The sequence below is a fragment of the Bubalus bubalis genome, chromosome 11 (assembly GCF_019923935.1).
Source record: "Bubalus bubalis isolate 160015118507 breed Murrah chromosome 11, NDDB_SH_1, whole genome shotgun sequence".
NCBI classification, from domain to species: domain Eukaryota; kingdom Metazoa; phylum Chordata; class Mammalia; order Artiodactyla; family Bovidae; genus Bubalus; species Bubalus bubalis.
In genome coordinates this window covers 56,532,160-56,552,755 of record NC_059167.1, presented here as the reverse complement: position 1 = coordinate 56,552,755, position 20,596 = coordinate 56,532,160, and the positions used below count along the sequence as shown (strand labels likewise).

The 20,596-nt window shown below is 42.7% G+C and overlaps 1 protein-coding gene across 7 annotated transcripts in view; it reads right to left on the bottom strand.

The window, feature by feature from the left end:
• APH1B (aph-1 homolog B, gamma-secretase subunit) overlaps positions 1 to 20,596 on the bottom strand; it is a 63,115-nt gene that overhangs the window by 19,446 nt on the left and 23,073 nt on the right. For 2 of the 7 annotated variants that reach the window (XM_025295730.3, XM_025295727.3), the window contains 2 exons: positions 14,034 to 14,161; positions 2,329 to 5,800 (listed from right to left, as the gene is read on the bottom strand). In XM_025295730.3, the coding sequence (XP_025151515.3) occupies positions 5,633 to 5,800; positions 14,034 to 14,161 (296 nt within the window). In that variant the 3' untranslated portion in view covers positions 2,329 to 5,632. Of the gene's footprint in view, positions 1 to 912; positions 1,678 to 2,328; positions 5,801 to 14,033; positions 14,374 to 20,596 lie in introns of those variants that run through there. The other 5 variants (XM_006079939.4, XM_044925086.2, XM_045162083.1 and 2 more) reach the window with 5 other exon arrangements.

Here is a 20,596-nt window from a genome sequence, read left to right as displayed (position 1 = left end):
TCTTCTTACAAACATGCTGTTACAGTACAATATTATAGAGGAAAAAAAAAATAACAGAAGAATGCCCTCTCCTGCTCCCACATCCTTCTCAGGCTATCATCCAATTCCCCTATTATAATTATATGGTAATCTGTATTCTACATGCTGTGGCTACCTCCTTATCTCCCAATCTCTATAATCCACTCCATTTAGGTATTCACCCCTACACCGAAACTACTTTTATCAAAGTCACCAGAAAATTTCATCTGTCCATATGCAAAGATCAATTCTTATTGTTAGTTAGAATTCTCATGTTAGTCATTGCTCGGCAGCATTTGATATACATCCCCCTAGCTCCCAGGCCACCATGCCCTCCTGGTTTTTCTTCTTTCCTCAGTGATCACCCCACCTCTACCTGTCAATTGGAGTGCACCCAGAGCTCAGCCCACAGTCCCACCTTTTCCTCTGATATACATCCATGACCCAGGTACCCTTCTTCATGTCTAAAACTTTAAGTATCATCTTATGTATTCAAGCTATTTGATATCATTTCCTAATTTGTAGTGCATTTTGTAGCTGCCTTATACATTCTCTAAAAACAATGATCCTCACCATCTTGTTCTTTTCTACCCTTTTAAAGTCTCTCTCTTACACACATCCACGCAATAAAGTATCTGATACAATGTTCTGTGCATGGTGAGCCTTGATTAAACACTGTAGATTCCATCTCTAATTTTGTTCAAGCACAGAAAATATGTATAGATTTACTATTAGGTAGAAAGGCAATGGCAACCCACTCCAGTACTCTTGCCTGGAAAATCCCATGGACAGAGGGGCCTGGTGGGCTGCAGTCCATGGGGTCGCTAGGAGTCGGACATGACTGAGCGACTTCACTTTCACTTTTCACTTTCACGCATTGGAGAAGGAAATGGCAACCCATTCCAGTGTTCTTGCCTGGAGAATCCCAGGGACAGGGGAGCATGGTGGGCTGCTGTCTATGGGGTCTCACAGAGTCGGACACGACTGAAGCGACTTAGCAGCAGCAGCAGAAACAGGATTTACAGTGACCCACACTTAAGCAACAAGCACCACCTACTAATTATTGAATATTAAAGCCAGGGCTCATAATCTACAGTCATCCCCTTAGAATGTGTCAAATCCCCAATTCTTCTATGGAGGCTGAGACCATAAGCCTGGAGTGGGTCCTTCACTCAGCATTCTCAATGAGGCAAAGGTAAAATACGTAGTTCTTTCCATGGGAGGTTTCTTATGTGTTGAGGCTGGTCACAGGGAAATCCCTGTTCCAACTAAATATCAAACAAATAATAATTAAACTAGAGCCACAATTCCAGTGCAGAAGGAACAGAGAAATTGTACATGAATCTGGGCTGTCATCTGAGGAAAGCCTACCTTTTCTCTTACCTTACAAGTTATGGTTTTGTTACTATTTTTTAAATTATTTATGTATTTATCTGGCTGCGTCAGGTGTCAGTTACAGCACTTGAGATCTTCGCTGCAGCATGTGCGAGCTTTCCTTACGGGGCACGGCACCTTTTGTTGCGAGGCACAGGCACTTCCAGGCGGCGCGAGGGCTTCTCTAGTTGCAGTGCTCAGGCTCGGTAGTTGCAGCAGGCAGACTTAGGAGCTCCACGGCATGTGGGATCTTAGTTCCCCGACCAGGGATCAAACCTGCATCTCCTGCATTGGAAGGCAGATTCTTAACCACTGGACCACCAGGGAAGTTAGACCAGAATCCTTGGTTCCTGAGGATACTTCACCGAATAACACAGTTAACGTAAATGTGGAGCAGCCTCATTTTAAACCAGTATCAGGACGCGTCACAGGGTATCGAATTTCAGGCCCTAACAACTCTCTGTGTAACCTGTCTGATGATGGAGGCCAAGCTCAGCCCTTTAGCCACACTGACTCCACACCAAGGGAAGGAAAAACAAAAATGACTCTACAGGCTGCTCAGGGTCACTGGTAGAAACGAAATTATACTATCCTGGTCAACCAACTGCCATCTTTAGCCAGGATTCCATGATGGTTTATAAATTTACTATCTCACTTGGGAGACTTTTTCAAGGGCATTCAGGACCTTCGAGAATTCTCCTCCACTAGGTTTATGACACCTCAAGGAATTTGCCTGCACCAAACTGCTTTTGAACAAACAGAAATGAAATCAGCCTTTTGAATTTTAAATCAGAAAACAAAGATTTGTCTTTGAAAAGAATCTCAGAGTTGACAGGTTACAAACAACATACAATCAAAGTTTATAAGAGGCAAAAATTGTAGTAACAGACACTGAAGGATACACTATTCCAAAGAAGAGGAAACATGAGAAACAAGTCGTGACAATCTTTTTATTGTTTACTGAAAAATACAGGTCTGGAAAGAGTCTATTGCATTGTGTACTGAATGTAAGGTCTGATACTGCAAGTATACACGACATAACAGTATAACTTATATAAAATGGTACATATCGAACATAGAGACAGTGCCCAGCCCTCTAAACACTAAAAGTTAATGGGATGAAGCAAAGTCTTTTATTAAATCAGAAATGTAAACACTGCAATCATATACAAAGTGCTCTAAGAGAAGAACTCTGAAACTGTTTTGTTGCGACATCTGTCTACCTGGAGTTGGGAACGGTTGGGCCTTAGGAAAACGAAGTCAGCAAAAAGCTGACACTTTCAAGGAGTTCTTCCCAGGAAGCCGGCTGCTGACACCTGAGACAGGCTGCCATCCTGGCTTCTCTGGAGCCCTCAGGCCCACTCTAACCATTAATCCATGTCTTAGGGCTAGTGTGAGGCCAGCAGGAAGAGGATCAGGTAAGAAGACACTTCCATCATGACTGCTTGTCCTGCACCAACTCTATGCAATAAGAATACCTAGCATTTTTGACCCGTAACTGCCACTCCCAGCAAAAAATGAAATGTGCTTGAGGAGAAAAATACTAACGTTGGGAACAAAAGCCATTTTCTATACAATCTGCAGATACCATTCATTCCTTTCAGCCATGTTTTCACTAAGCTTTGCAAAGCGGCTGCTACTATTCTATTGCCAGTCACACAGGCCACGATCAAGGATAACAAAACGTCTCCAGCTACAACCACTAACTCAAATGAGTTAAAAGAAAAAAAATGTATTAGAGAACCATAAGTGATCTCAATGATTCACACGGCAACAGAGGCGAGCGCCGCAACAACATGCACATTCCACGGTCAACTTTAACTACAGCCTCACTTCCCTCCAAACTGAGAAAGCCCCGTGTGGAGCAGAACATACAAGATTACCACCATCGCCTCCTCTCCAAACACTATTAGGGCTCAGAAAGTTCCTTAGAGGTAACAAATGCAAAAAAAGAGAAAAGATAAAAAGAAAGCACACCTCCATATATACACACAACAGAGGAAGGCTGCTCTCCCTCTGGGCTTCCTTGGCATCAGGCAGAGCAAGGCTATTTGCAATAACTGTGCCTAAGCTGACTATGGCAACACTCACAAGAGAAATAAGGAGCTTCAAAGTTCCTTTATTCATAGGTAATCACGGATTACTAAATAATTTCCTGAATTAAAAAGACAGTCTCACCATCAAAGAAAATTTTCTTCCTGCCTGAGATGCATTTATAAATGAGAGTTCACAATATCCCAGATTCTTAATATTGAACTATTAATGCACAGAAGACATCCTCAGAGCTCAAGTATGAGTAATATCAATATTCTCAGATATTTCTACACTTTAAAGATCAGCAAATATTTTACCAGATTATCCATTCAAGAGATTTGTAAATCAACCGTTATAATTAACTGTATCTTTTTCTTATCCTGTTCATCAAAGAACACCATGTTCCAATAGGAATGAAGCCCAGTTCAATGGGTATATAATTCCCTTCAATTCTGCACAGCAGATTTCACTATTCAGTTTCTATGTCCTTGACTCTTCTATAACTCACCTAGTCTAAAGAAAATCTTGTATAAAGGTGGAAAATTACAAACCCCAGCAAAAACACTGGTGTGAGTGCTGAAATAAACTTTAGGGGAATAACTATAATTGCTTACGAAACCGTTTATAGTTTTGCCAGAAATCCTACTGCTCCTGAATCCCCAGATTGAAAAATTCAAATAATTTAAACATAAGAGGGGATTTCACTGATAAAGGTCTAGTTCACGTGTAAGGTTCTGGTTCTTAGAATGATGTGTGACTAACCCAAAATACTGGCTGCATTTCCATTTTAAACATATCTGTTAAATTCTTGTCAAATTCTCCCATCTGTCACCTCACTGGTGAACCCTTTCATTTCCTGCTTTTATTTCTTTTGGCTGTTCTACTGCACATATGGGATTCACTGAGGTTCTCACTTTAATGTGTACGGAATTTCCATTTCATACCAACAGCTCCCTAAAAGTCATCAACAGAGAACAATTTCTAGCTTAGAAAAGGCACGATTCCTCTTTATAGAGGAAACCAAGAGAGAGTCGTTTGGAAGCTGAACAAACATCTTAGATACGCCTATAAAGGGAATGCCCTATCTGCCAACAAAATCCAGAGACATTTACAAGATCTAAAGATTACATGGACTATGTTAAAAGCATGAATTTGGCAAATTTAAGACATATTCCTAATTTTCCACTACACTATTTGGGGGGAATGTGCCAGTTAGTATCACAGGAGCAAATTACAAGGGTCAACACCGCTCTACTGGCTTGCTCTCCTCCTGCTTTTAGTAAACTTCTGCCAGCTCCAGTGAAGCCTGTCCCAGGGTACATCACTCAGCAACCTGCAGAGCTGCTCAGAGATAGAACAAATGACTTCAGGTCAACTAGTCCAGCAGTGAGCACTCAGCTGGTAAACACTGCCCCGGGGCAGAGCCCATGAAGAGCCTTAAGCCCCAGACTTACAGAAGTTGCACAAAATTCTTGGTTTTAGATCATCTTCCCAGGAAGTTGGAAATTGGGTTTTAGTTAAAGAAATGGAACCTATGCTCAAAAACAATGTGACGCTTCAAAAAAGCAAAATCGAGACTGGAAACAGTAGAGAAAAATGCAGTCTATCCGGCATAGCTTACTTTGGCTACATGACCATAGAGTCAGCGCGATGTCTTATCATATTTGAAGCACGGCCTCCCATGTTCTCATAAAACAGGGTACCAGTGAAGTACATGAAAACAGTTCATAGAGATGATAGCCCTTTAGCCTTCTGTGACTTCAGAACTCGAAAGACACAGGCTAATCAGGATTTATATTCAGATACTCGCTCAGTGCAGGCTGAGTTAAGAGACAGCAAAACATCTGATTTTTATTCACCTACAGTGTTCTCAGGAAGTTCCTATTTGGGCAGCAATGGTTCTCAACCTGGCTGCGCATCGGTGTCATCTAGGAAGCTTTAAAGAATTACCAAGTGTCCAGACCAATTAAATCTGGAGATGGAGCCCAGAGATCAGTATTCTTTGTTTCCCCAGGAAGTTCTAACATGCACCGCTGCACACCAGAGATGTATCGCTTTCAGAAAGCTGTTGCATGCAAGCCGAATCGTGTCTAAATAGTTTGGTTTCTTCTAAATTCCACCAGGAAAAGGGATGTTTAGAAAAAGGCACAGTTGTGCTTCCTCTAATGAGGCAGCTTACTGTTTGAGAAGTGCTGGTTCTCGGAGGTTATCTGGCACGCTGGTTGAAGAGGAGGAAGTCCTTGTCTTGGCAGAGCAGGCAGAGTTTCAGGCTTCGGCAGCTGCCTCCAGAAACAAAGAAGGCCCAGACGCCCATAAGCATCATGATGATATATGCCAACACCAGATTTAATCCGTAATGAGGACTGATTAAGGTCTGCAGAAGGAAAATAAAAGCAACCTTATTAAATATGTGGAATAACCTAAGATAATGGAAAATATGAAATACTTTCAATAGTGGAGGTGTGTTTCACCAAACATCTGATGTATGTCATAGGCCCACAGACACACAGGAATTAACCTGGTCAACAGACACTAGCCCATAAACCTGTGCTTTGCTGTATTCAAAGGGCAACCCTAGAAGGTAATCAGAAGCCAGACCTAATGAAATACCCAATAGAAGATAGATGTTATATAACCAGGGTCCAGTTTATAATCATTTTTCTGTTAACTGGCTCTGAGAATTGAGAACTTAAGACAAGTCTGTGTTGAAAGTGAAAGTGTTAGTCGCTCAGCTGTGTCCAACTCTTTGTGACCCCATGGACTGCAGCCTGCCAGGCTCCTCTGTCCATGGAATTTTCCAGACAACAATACTGGAGTGGACTGTCATCCCTTCTCCAGGGACCTTCCCGACCCTGGGTCTCCTGCATTACAGGTGGATTCTTTACCATCTGAGCCACCCTCTCTAATCAAGGGAACAAGAGGGAACAGCATCTCTTTTTCAGCTGCACAACTTCTGCGGGTTCCAAAAGTTCATTTAAAAACCACTGATGAGGTGCCACAAGGTACCAGTGAAGACCACAGAGCCTATCCTAACAGAGCTTATAGCAGTAAGGGAGCCAGGCAATGAATGAAGAGACAAATAACTAATCACAGGACATCCTTGGTGGCCCAGTGGTTAAAAATCTGCCTTCTAACGCAGAGGACATGGATTCGATCACTGATCAGGGAACTAAGATCTCACACGCCAGGAGACAACTAAGCCTACAGGCCACAACTAGAGAGCCTGCACACTGTGATGAAGACCCGGTGCAGCCAAAGTAATAAATAATAAAAAAAAAAAATAAATACTTACACATTGTGATAAATGCCAGGACAGAATAACTACAACTGAGACGGTACTAGTAAAGGTTAAGAACAAAGTGATCCACTCAAGGTGGACAAGGAAGGCGTTGAGAAAACGGCATTTAATCTGAGACTTACAAGAGGAGGTGTAAGCCAGCCTGGTTTAGACTAAAGGAGGGAACCCAAGCAGGGCAAAGAGTTTGGTGCAGCTGAGGATCTGAGAATCACTATAAATGATGTGTAAGTATGGAAAGAAAGCACAGAGCTAGGAGAGGAAGGCAGGGGCCAGATAGGCATGTCGGTGCTAAGTGTGAATTTTACCCTCAGAACAATGAAGGGGTGCAGAAGGGTGTTAGGTCAAGGAGCTGAACAATTTTAGATTTTTAAACTGCAGAGAATGCATTCGAGGAGGCGATGGTGAAAGCAGGGAGAACAGTTAAGACGACTCTTCACCGAATGAGTGGAGTACAGGATAGTGGCTTAGTCCAGGGTGGTGGTGGTAGAGATGGAGGGAGTGGATGACAGGAAGTGACAGGACTTGACTTGCTGGTGGATGCAATGTGAGAACAGAGAGCCCAGGGGTGACTTCCATGGTTCTGGCTTTAAGGAAATAGTGATAGTAATGAGCTAGGCAAGACTTGAGGAAGACCGAGTTTAAAAAACTTGGGGAAAGACTAAGCTAGGAGTGATAGGTGGGAACCAAGTCCAAAGAGGACATACTAAGAGTGGGCTGGCTCTGAGATTTCAAAAAGCAGGTGTCAGGGGCCTTCCCTGGTGGTCCAGTGGTTAAGAGTCCATACTTTCAATACAGAGGCACAGGTTCAATCCCTGGTTGGGGAACTAAGATCCCAAATGCTGTAATGAATGGTCAAAAAAAACAACAACAAACAAACAGATGTCAGGTAAGCAGTTAGGTTTATGAGTATGAGGCTCTGAGGAGAGGCCTGGGCTAAAAAGAGAAATACAGAAGCACAGTTCATAAACGGTCTTAAAGCCACGGCTATGAATGCGATTACCCAGAGTTACTGTAGAGAGAAGGGAAAAGCGAAGTCAAGCTCCAGTCCTGAGAACAATTATAAAGTATTTGTGCTGTTTAGTATTGCAGGAGCAAATAAAAGCACCAACACCACCCTACTGGCTTGACTCATACTGAAAAAGAGTTAGCAAGGCATCTGAGAAGAGCAAGGAGTGGGGTGAGAGGGAACCAGGACAGCGCGATGCAGAAGCCAAAAGAGGAAATGTTACAAAGAGGGGGCGGCCAACTCCTCCTAAAGGCTGATGAGATAAAAAAAAAAAAAAAAAAAAAAAACCAGCATCCTTTAGATATGGAGTGATGGAGGTCCTTTTTGATCTTGAAACATGCAGTCTTAGAAGAGTGGTTGGACAGAAGCCAGAATGCACTAGGAACATGACAGAAATTTCGCTGTGATGCAGACTAGGGAAAACCAGTCACGGCTAGAGAGAACCGGCAATAATGAAGAGTTTTATTTAAGATACGTCTAAGGACTTTACTGGTGGCTCCCAGTGGCTAAGACTCTGCACTCCCAAAGCAGGGGGGCCTGGCTTCGACCTCTGGTCAGGGAACTAGATTCCACACGCTACAGCAAAGACCTGGTGCGGCCAAATAAAACAAAAGCAAGCCCCAAACCCAGATATGTCTATGTGCCGGTGAAGAGAGGGTAAGGCTGGTGATGGAGGACAGTAGGGTCGCAAAGAATTAGGTCTGGAGCTCAAACAGAGGGGCCGGCCTTTGACAGGAGAAGGAATACTTTCTCTGCTCGACCAGGATAAGGTGGAGAAATGGTTCTTCTTAGGAAAGAGGAGGCTCTGACTGGCTCAGTTTGTCACTACACACCTCTGCCCAGCGAGGTTTTGGGGGAGTGCTCCCCAGCACCTCAGCAGCCTCACCCTTGCCCTGCCTGCACATTCCCTTGCGCGAAAGCCCCGACCCCTTCCTACCCGCTCTGGCCAGGGTCACAGGCTGATTCTGCAGACAGCACCTTGTGCACAAAGAGCGCTTTTCTCAGGAAGCATCTGCGGGCATGGCAGGCACTGAGCCCTTCAGGTTCTCCTTCGGATTCTTAAGGATAATTCTATTCCTCAAATCTGCTGAGTTTTAACACACTTTGTAGAGTGCTAAGCTACTTTGGCCACCTCATGCGAAGAGCTGACTTATTGGAAAAGACTCTGATACTGGGAGGGATTGGGGGCAGGAGGAGAAGGGGACGACAGAGGATGAGATGGCTGGATGGCATCACCGACTCGATGGACGTGAGTCTGAGTGAACTCTGGGAGTTGGTGATGGACAGGGAGGCCTGGCGTGCTGCGATTCATGGGGTCGCAAAGAGTCGGACACGACTGAGCAACTGAACTGAACTGAAGCTACTTTCCATCTTTTAGCTTGTTTCTTTAATAAAATTATCTCTTTTAAACAATTACAGAAACAATACGTGATTATTGTAGAAAATTAAAATGTACAAATGAGTAAAACAAATTTTAAAACTTGAAATTCAGATAGGCTAATTTTTACACAACATTCAACATTAAGAGAATGTAAAGACAAACCACACTGTAGGACAAGTTATTTATAATGCATATATCTAATAACAGAGAAGGAAATGGCAACCCATTCCACTGTTCTTGCCTGGAGAATCCCATGGACAGAGGAGCCTGGCAGCCTACAGTCCATGGGGTCACAAAGAGTTGGACATGACTGAAGTGAGTAGGCAGGCATATCTAATAAAAGCCTCTTTTAGAAAATACCAAAAAAGAACCTAAAAAAAAAAAAAAAAGACAGACGACCCAGTAGAATGATGGGTAAAAGATGTGAAAAGGCACATCCCAAGAGAATTATCCAAATGGCTGATAAACATAGGAAGACACGCTCAACTTCATTCACCATCAGGAAAATGAAAATGAAAACCAAAATGGGATACCACTAAATATCCAGTGCTAGATAAGGGTGACAATAAAGAATACAATACTAAGTGCTGGTGAAGAGGTGGAGAAAACACAACTCATAAATTAATGGTGGAGTGTAAGTTGATATAACCTCTCTGAAAAAGTGAGTGGTATGAACAATCGACATATGTACACCTCATGACAAGGAATTCTACCCCAGGTATATATCCAGAAGAAATGTGCATACATTTTTACCAAGAGATACACACTAAAATGTTCAAAGCAGTACTGTTTACAATGGTTAAAACCTGGAGACAGCATAAATGCCTCTCTGTTGTGGAATGGATAAATGACGGTATAGTCATACCGTAGAACACTATTGTGCAAAGAAACAGCAATCAATAGCTATAAACTAATTAATTTCCCAAAGATTGAGTGAAAGGAGTCAGACGCAAGAGCAAACACTGCACTGTTCTGTTTAATAAACACCGAAAGGCAGGGCAAGCTCTCGAGTCAGAAGTCAGGACCGTGGTTATCCCCGGAGGGGTATGGGGGTGGGGGAGCAGTGAAGTAGCACCAGGAAGCTCATAGCAGAAGATGCTTTAGCTTTCATTTGGGTTCGAGTGACATTGGTGTGTTCACACTGGGAAAATTCATCAAGATGTACACACTGGACCTGGGTGGTCTAGTGGTTAAGACTCTGCGCTTCCAATGCAGGGGGCGTGGGTTTGATCCATGGTTGGGGAAATAAGATCCCACATGCTGCTCAGTGAAGCCCAAAGATTAGGGGAAAAAAAAAAGATGTACACTTCTGATTCATATACTTTACTGTACATGTGCTATATTCATAAAACTTAAAACATTTTCTGAAATCTGTCATTCAGAGACAACTATTGTTAACATTTTGGTATGTAATCTTTCAAATTTTCTGGGTTCTTTTCAATCATCAGAGAGAATAATATAAACTTTTCAATATTCAACAATAGTTACTGGCCATCTCCTATGTGCCAGGGATTCAGGATACAAAGATTAACAAGATCCCATCCTTGATGATCAAACCCTAATTGGAGAGACGTAGATGTAAAAGCTGCATCAAATAAAATCATGCTGGCCAGGGAGAAGGGTTATAACAGCTATAAAAAGGGGCTAGGATAGTGCTTTCAGAAATGTGCACCTTTTCCAGGAAGGCTTCACACGAAATGAACAGTTTTCCAAGCTGACCTAGGTTAGGGGGGAGACCCATCACTGCAGATATTACAGCATGAACAACCTGCGAGCCACACTGGGTCAGTTTAGATAGAGGCGTGATATGAACTATGGGGAGCAGCAAGGGCTAAGTTTAGCACCAGTAAGATTCAGTACGAGGCTTATGTCAAACGAAGAGGTCTGGGTTTTATTCCACTGGCCTCTGCTACAACCCATCACTCTCTCTTCCTTAATACACTTAGCTTCAGGACACCTGACTCCTGGTTCTCTTCCTACGTCACCAAGTTGCTCCTTCTCAGTCTCCGTGGCTGGCTTCTGCTCTTGCCCCAGCCTCAAGGTTGGAATGCCCCAGGGCTTAGTCCTCGGGCCTCTTCTGTCGTCTGCTTAGATTCACTCCCTGTAATGACCTCTTTAAGCTTGGATTTCTCTCCCAAACTCCAGACTTTTTCATCCAAATACCCACCTTGGAAGTCCAACAGGCACCTCCAAGGTACCAGGCCCAAAGAGGACTCCTGCTCTCCCTCACAAGCTTCTCCATCCCAGCTGATGGCAACTCCATACTTTGAGTTGCCCAGGCTCAAAATTTTGAAGATGTCCTTGGCTCCTCTTTCTCTCCCTTGCGTTATCCAGTCTGTCAGGAAACAGCTGTTAGCTCCACTATCACAAACATGTCCTGAATCTGAACATTTCTCATCGTCTCCATTGCTATCTCACCCAAGGTGTCCCCATCCTTCTCTTGATGATTTAATTTCTTCCCCTGTTACAGTCTACTCTGAAAACAGCAGTCAAAGTGAGCCTTTTAAAACGTGATTCAAATCAAGTCCCTGTATCCAACACCCTACAATGAATCCATTTCACTAAGGCTAAAAGCCCAAGCCTTGCATTATCTAGATATGGTTCTCATTTCCAACCATGACTTCCACCCCCAAATTTCAAATCTGTGACAGTATCTCCTACTTAACTTCCCCTGGCTCATGGTTCTGGCCACTCTCACTTCCATAAACATGCCAAGCATATTAGTCTTAGGACTTTGCCACTAGCTGTTCAGTCCGTCATGTTCCTTCTCCAGACAGCCACATCACCAACTTCACTTCTTTGCTTAAATGTCACCTTCACAATGAAGCCGACTTTAAACTACCTAGTTTGAAAATTCAATATCCCCAGCCCCTACAATCTAGAATCTTTTTTTTAAATTATTTATTTTGGCTGTACTGGGTCTTAGTTGCATCATGTGAGATCTAGTTCTCTGACCAGGAATCGAATCCAAGTCCCCTACAATGGGAGCACAGAGTCTTCCCCACTGGACACCAGGGAGGTCCCTTGAGCCCTTTGAACCCACTCTAATTTCCCTTTTTTCTCACAGCACCAATCAATTTCTAACATATTTCGTTTTATTATGTCTATTGCTTATTGTCTCTCTCTCTCTCTCCACTAGATGGTAAAGGCACATTTTGGTTTTTTTTTTTCTATAAATTGTTTTGCTCACCTAGAACAGTGCCTGGAATACAGAAGGCACTATTTGTTGAATGAATGAATGGTGGACTGGATCCATAAGAAGGACATTGGTTTTTTCTTGCAATTTCCTTTCTGATTATTAAAGTATATACAGTAGAAACTTTGGAACGTGTTGAAAACCATAAAGAATAAAAGAACCCATCCAGAGATGAACACTGTTAATACTTTAATGCATTCTCTCTCCAATTATTTTTCCATGAAGATTTGACTTTACATAGTTGCCATCATTGGAGAAGGCAATGGCACCCCTCTCCAGCACTCTTGCCTGGAAAATCCCATGGATGGAGGACCCTGGTGGGCTGTAGTCCATGGGGTTGCGAACAGTCGGACATGACTGAGCGACTTCACTTTCACTTTTCACTTTCATGCATTGGAAAAGGAAATGGCAACCCACTCCAGTGTTCTTGCCTGGAGAATCCCAGGGACAGAGGAGACTGGTGGGCTGCCGTCTATGGGGTCACACAGAGTCGGACATGACTGGAGTGACTTAGCAGCAGCAGCTTCCATCATATTAAGGGTAACTTTAGTATCATATTAAGGGTAACTTTAGTATCATATTAAGGGTAACTTTAGTATGACTTAAATGTTTTAGGTGGGGAAGGCAAGAAGGCTGTTCTTTAGATGGGTGAGAGAGCAGAGTCCAGTATAAGAAGACTTGATATGAACTCTAAATGGATGGAGAGGAAAGAAACATGAAGCAGGACACCATCAGAAGGAACTTTTGAATACTTTAGGTGAGAAATGATGACGGTCTAGATGAGGCAATGGCTGGGATCATTCTAAGTATATGACAAGTTATGATTAAAATCAGACCAAAGCATTAAACAGTGCTTTAAAAATATACCTAGTCAAGTATCCTTTTCAACTTTCTTTTGAAAACTGGCATTTTAATACCAGTGAGGAGGGATTAAGATGGGTACTCTTTGGGAGGGGGTTTCACATTTTTTTGGCCATGTGGCATGTGGGTGGGACCTTAGTTCCCTAACCAGGGATCAGACCTGAGCCCCCTGCATTAGAAACTTGGAGTCTTAACCACTGGACGGCCAGGGAAGTCCCAGGCACTCTTGATATTAATCAGAATAATTAACAATATTACAACCCTTTTGGAGAGAATTTTAGCAATTTGCCTCAAGGGCTTTAATATCTTAAAATATTTAAAAATATTCCATTTGACTTCATAACTCCATTCCTTAGAATCTGAACAATGTATTGAAAAAGTTTCATATACAATGATGTTCAATTCAAAACAGCTTTCTAATAACCAAAAGTAGAAAAACAAATGATCAATCAGTTAAGCAAATATAATTGTATGTAATGATATAAAAAGCTATTAAAATGTAAATATTAAAAGGATCCATAATAATGTAGAAATTGCTTAAAATGTGTTCCATAACATAAGCATAATGCAAGACTATTTCAGGTTTGACTAACTTAATTAAAAGAAGACACCTACCAAAAAGAAATAGTTTATGAGATCAACCAACAAATGAATAGTTATCTTTCTATAGTAAGACTTGGGTGATTTATCTATCATTCATTCATTCTTTTAAATGACTTTTCCTGAATTTCCTCATTATCCCGCGAGAGTGTATTTCACTTAGAGTGAATCTAAGTGAATCTAAGATTCTTCGAGTGGATCTATCACTTCAGATGTGTGGACTTAAAGCTCCAAAACCCAGTTAGAGCAGAGTTGCAATACTCACAAGGGCTGACACCAGCAGATGGGAGAGAAGAACTACAAGAAGGGCACACCACTTCTTCTTCTCACAGCCATGGAAAAGCACGATGCCCCAGAACACGTGCAGCAGCGTGATAACCAGTGTCATGAAAGCTGGAAGACAGGCAAGCATTAGTGCCCGGTCGCAGGCCAGCAGACCCCGAAGTCCACGGAACACGCCCTTGGATGCAGGCTCTTGGGGTGCCCCGCACTAGTGTGAGGGTTCACCCACAAGTGACAGAGGACCCTGACACAACATTTGCTTGAACAGTAGTTCTGAAAGCAACATTTCTGAACCAGGGGCCAGCTCTGCAGCAGCTTCTCACCTAGAATGTGAACCAGTGAAACAAACAGTCAACCTGGATCTGGCTTTCAAGGAGTTTCTCCTAGGAACAAAATAAAATTACTCTGATATATAATCAGCTTTTCCAAGTTGGCCTTCTGCACTAATCAAGAAACTTTTTTTTTTTTTTTTTTTGGGCCACACAACAAGGTGTGTGGGATCTTAGTTCCCTGATCAGGGATTGAATCCATGCCCCCTGCGTTGGAAGCTCAGAGGGTGTCTTTACCACTGGACCACCAGTGAGGTCCCCAAGAAACTTTTCTAAATTAAAACAAGTGTCTTTGATTTAAACAAGTCTTCTCATTAAAGTGGAATTTCTTCTTGGATCTTTTTTTAAGGCCAGTGGGAGAATAAAAATATTAGAAATTGCAATAATCATCTAAGATTCTTCTTAAGCAATGGAAACTGAATACGATCAGTACACACAGGTTTTTCTATGGAATACTGTGTGTGTGCACGCATGTATGTGTGTGTCCTGCATCCTGGAGATTTTTTACTTAAAATGAGCAAGTTTTAGGAACTCCTTGGCCATCTAGTGGTTAGGACTCTGTGTTCTCACTGCCAAGGGATGAGGTTCCATCCCTTGTTGGAGAACTAAATTCCACAAGCCATGAGGCACGGCCAAAAAGAGAGAGAGAAAACAAGTTCCGCATATTCTGAAAGCTTCAATGTGGGGAGGGGGAAGGCACACAGATTTCTCATTTCCACCATTAACACCCGCTATCCTGGCAAAAAGTCAAGTCTGACTGTTCTCCTTCACACTATTGGTAATTCTCCCTTGGCATCCGTGGAGGATAGAGTCCAGGAACCCCTTACAGATATCAAGCTCTGCAGATGCTCAAGTCCCTTATATAAAATGGCATAATATTTGCATATAACCTATACACTGGCTTCCCTGGTGGCTCAGATGGTAAAAAAAATCTGCCTGTAATGCAGGAGACTTCTTTTAATGCAAGTCATTTAAAAGAATGAATGTAACTCCATCTGTGGGTTAAGAAGATCCCCTGGAGAAGGGCCTAGCAACCCACTCTAGTATTCTTGCCTGGAGAATCCCATGGACAGAGGAGCCTGGTGGACCACAACCATAAGGTCACAATGAATTGGATGCGACTCAGTGACTAACGCACACACAACGCATGCACAGCACATCCTCACCCCCAGTGTTTACCTTAAATTATCTCTGATTACCTATAATACCTAATATAATGCAAATGTTATGAAAATAGTTGTAAACATAGTGTAAATTCTATGTAAATAGTTGCCAAGTCAGGCAAATACAAGCTTTGCTTTGGGGAATTTTCTGGAATTTCCCTTTCCTGAACATTTTTGATCTGTCGTTGGTTAAATCTGAATGCAAAACCCAAAGATATGGAGGGCTGAATCTGAAGCAATATTCTGAAACAATTAGTCTGTTGTTGTTGTTGTTTTTTAATTTAACTTACTTATTTGGCTGCAATGAGTCTTAGTGTGGCATGCAGGATCTGGTTTCTTGACCAGGAATAAAACCTGGGCCCCCTGAATTGGGGGCGGTGAATCTTAGCCACTGGACCACCAGGGAAGTCCCAGCAGTTCATTTTTGAATCAACAGACCACTAGCCTTTGAGCATTTGTAATAACAAAAGACGTCTATCATTACCAGAATGAATAAACTGTGGTGTATTCACACAATGGAATACTTACATGTTCTATAATGGTCTCAAGAAAATAATGTTGAGTGGGGGAAAAGCACATTGTGAGAAAATGCCCATATTTCAGTTATATGAAGTCAAAAGGCAAATTATTACAGAGACATAACTGTTGAGGTTGGAGGAAAGCAATTTGTTACATCTAGTGAGAGTGTTTCAGCAAATAATGAGAAATACTTTACAGGAGAAGGGGGATAGAAAAAAAAAAAATAAACTTTGGAACAATAGCAGACTAAACTAAAGTGATTTATTTTAATCCCGCTGATGATCCTTGAAAGGGCAGTTTCCCTGAAGATAGATGCCTGGTTGTGTGACAGTGTATAGAGTTGAGACAACTGAAAACACCCAGTAGTTCATTTTATGTCAGAAAAGACCAGAGTAGAAACTGTGATTCACAGACACAAATGTTCACACTCTAAGGCTTTTCTAAAGCCTACATGTCAATCAAGTGTCAAGAGAAAGCAATGACACCACTAATGTGTCATCTGTTCATCAGCGATGTGAAAGGAAGATCAAAATGGAGTCAGTGTTGCTAACAGAGCTCTCTAAGTAGAGCCAGGAGGCCATTAAGGAAGTGTGACTTAGGCATAGCTGAGATGGAATCTGATATTTTTACCTGATGAAGTCATAAACCTGCCAGAAACTCAAGACACTTCTTAAATCCTTACCCTAGAATAACTCATGAGAGTCTACCCACTTAATGGACCACTACCCTAAAACAACATGTGATTCCTTAAGGACAAATATTTTCTGACTTATGTCGATCACAATTATTACCATTCAACTTTTAACAGCCTCATAGCCTTTTGTCTTTATAAGGCCCGACTCTATTTCTTCCGTGGAACTTTCTTTCAAGACTACCCATTCTTGTAAGACTACAAATCTGGGTCTTCCAACTTGCAATTCTTAAGACTCCAGAACACTCTTATTTGCAGCCTCCTGCATTATCTTCGGTTTGACAGTTCTATTTGCCCTTTCCTCTACACATTACCACGAATACTGAAACCAGCCAATCATCTTCCTACAGTCAAGTCTGAGAGTTCAAATACCTGGAAAATGCTCTTACTTATGGACTTTTTAGTTCATTCTCATCTAAAAGAGCATTACTCTGTTTCAGACAAGCATTCTCAAGGAATCACTAGCCTTGAACTTCCTTCCAAATTCTAGGTGAGTATTTCTGCATGCAAGGCTCTTTCCTGATAAAAATTCTCTCTGATGGACTGACTCTGTCTCTAAAGTAAAGTCCAAGCATCTCAGGTTAGCATCCAAGGCCCTCTGCAACCTAGACCCAAACTACTATCCTCTACTCATCTTTAAACACCTCCTACTTGGTAGGAAACCAGAAGCCCTACATATACTCTGTCTGTGCCTCTATGTTCTCATTTTTTTAATTGACTGTCCCTTTTACCTGAATCCTCTACCGCTCGCCACCACCCTGCCCTTTTCACCCCACCTAAATCTTACTTCTATTTAACACCTAGCTCAATGCCATCCCCTTAATGACGTCATCCTGATGCCTCCTCTGTTTTTGCACTCCACACACAGTTACTGAGCGCCTAGAGAGTCTGCCCGGGGATGATGCCTATGGCTCTAGAGCCGCACAGCCCTCAGCTGGGATCCTGGCCCCACAGTGTGCCTTCGGGCGAGCGATCCAACTCCTCTGAGCTTGTGTCCTTTATTTCCAAAATGCAAATAATGCCCCTGGCTGTTGTGTAGGGAAGAACAGTGCTTTGCAAACCGTAGTTTTTCAATAAATGACAATTACTATGTGCTATGGTGTCTAGATTCAAAGATGAATATAAGCCAGGACCTTCAATTTAGTGAGTTGCACTAACACGTTGGAAAGTGAAGCAAAGCAGCAAGCAATTATCACATGTACCCAAGCTTCCTGGGTACCTATGTTTTAAAATGTATTCTCACACTGTCTTGGTGGTCCAATGGTAAAGAACCAATGCAGGGGACATGGGTTTGATCCCTGGTCCAGGAAGATTCCACATGCCGTGGAGCAACTAAGTCCATGGGCTGCAGCTACTGAAGTCTGTGCACTCTAAAGCCTGTGCTCCAAAACGAGAGTGGCCACCAGAACGAGAAGCCTGAGCACCACAGGAAGAGCAGCCCCCAATCGCCCCCTGTTCGCTGCAACTAGAGAAAGCCCGAGCACAGCAGCAAAGACCCAGCACAGCCAAAAATAAATAAGTAGATAAAACACTTTAAATATGCACTCCTTCACTCCTGTGGATTTCTTCTTCATCTGATACTGGAGAATTACTCTTACATTTACTTTCTTCCCTCCTCTTTTATTAATCCATACAAAGATTTATTAGCACCTACTATTGGCCAGGCTTCCCTGGTGACTCAGATGGTAAAGAATCTGCCTGCAATGCAGGACACCTGGGTTCGATCCCTGGGTTGGGAAGACCCCCTGGAGGAAGGAATGGCAACCCACTCCAGTATTCCTGCTTGGAGAATTCCATGAACAGAAGAGCTTGGAGGGCTACAGTCCACGGGGTCACAAAGAGTCAGACATGACTGAGCAACTAAGCACATGGCCGGGCAATAGGGCTATCCCAGAGGATAAAACACAGTCCCAAGGAACTTCCTTTTCAGAAAAGAAGCCCATTTTTTCAGTTTACTATGTTTTATTAATACAATACCTAAACAGGATCTCTCAGACATTTATTAAAACACTGGTATTCCTATTTGATGGCTTATTTATTTAGCTAGCACTAGTTCCAAATCAGGAAAGGAGTACATCAAGGCTTTATATTGTCACCCTGCTTATTTAACTTACATGCAGGGTACCTCATGAGAAATGCTGGACTGGATGAAACACAAGCTGGAATCAAAATTCCCAGGAGAAATATCAATAAGCTCAGATATGCAGATGACACCACCCTTATGGCAGAAAGCGAAGAAGAACTGAAGACCCTCTTGATGAATGTGAAAGAGGAAAGTGAAAAAGTTGGCTTAAAGCCCAACATTCAGAAAACTAAGATCATGGCATCTGGTCCCATTGCTTCATGGCAAATAGATGGGGAAACAGTGACAGACTTTATTTTTGGAGCCAGACAGGGAAATAGTGGCTGACCTTATTTTTGGGGGCTCCAAAATCACTGCAGATGGTGACTGCAGCCATGAAAGTAAAAGATGCTTGCTCCCTGGAAGAAAAGTTATGACCAACCTAGACAGCATATTAAGAAGCAGAGACATTACTTTGTCAACAAAGGTCCGTCTAGTCAAGGCTATGGTTTTTCCAGTAGTCATGTATGGATGTGAGAATTGGACTATAAAGAAAGATGAGTGCCAAAGAATTGATGGTTTTGAACTGTGGTGTTGGAGAAGACTCTTGAGAGTCCCTTGGACTGCAAGGAGATCCAAGCAGTCAATCCTAAAGGAAATCAGTCCTGAATATTCACTGGAAGGACTGATGTTGAAGCTGAAACTCCAATACTTTGGCCACCTGATGCAAAGAACTGACTCACTGGAAAAGACCCTGATTCTGGGAAATACTGAAGGCAGGAAGAGAAGGGGACAACAGAGGATGAGATGGTTGGATGGCATCACCTACTCAATAGACATGCTGCTGCTGCTAAGTGGGTTCAGTCGTGTCCGACTCTGTGCGACCCCATAGATGGCAGCCCACCAGGCTCCCCCGTCCTTGGGATTCTCCAGGCAAGAATACTGGAGTGGGTTGCCATTTCCTTCTCCAATGCAGGAAAGTGAAAAGTCAAAATGAAGTCGCTCAGTCGTGTCCGACTCTTAGCGACCTCATGGACTGCAGCCTACCAGGCTCCTCCATCCATGGGATTTTCCAGGCAAAAGTACTGGAGTGGGGTGCCATTGCCTTCTCCGCAATGGACATGAGTTGGAGTAAACTCTGGGAGTTGGTGATGGACAGGGAGGCCTGGTATATGCTGTGGTTCACGGGGTAGCAAAGAATCAGACATGACTGAGTGATTGAATTGAACTGAGTTTCTATTATTATATTAGATGGCTTCTATGGTCATAAGCCTTTACTATTACAATGTGCTGCTTAGATTACTGGGATTTGTTTTTCCTAATTGGTTAGAGGTCCAACAGAAACTGAGACCTGAATAACTAAAATGATTCTGTCATATACATGTAGCTAGAGCTACATACACACTATTTTGATACTTTTCTCTAATAAATGGAATTAACTACAATTAGAAATGAAGATTTGTTAATAGTATCACTAGGGTACTGTCTGGAGAAGGTGATGGTACCCCACTGCAGTACTCTTGCCTGGAAAAATCCCATGGACGGAGGAGCCTGGAAGGCTGCAGTCCATGGGGTCGCGACGAGTCGGACACGACTGATCGACTTCACTTTCACTTTTCACTTTCCTGCACTGGAGAAGGAAATGGCAACCCACTCCAGTGTTCTTGCCTGGAGAATCCCAGGGATGGGGGAGCCTGGTGGGCTGCCATCTATGGGGCTGCACCGAGTCGGACACGACTGAAGTGACTTAGCAGCAGCAGCAGCAGGGTACTGTCTTTTATT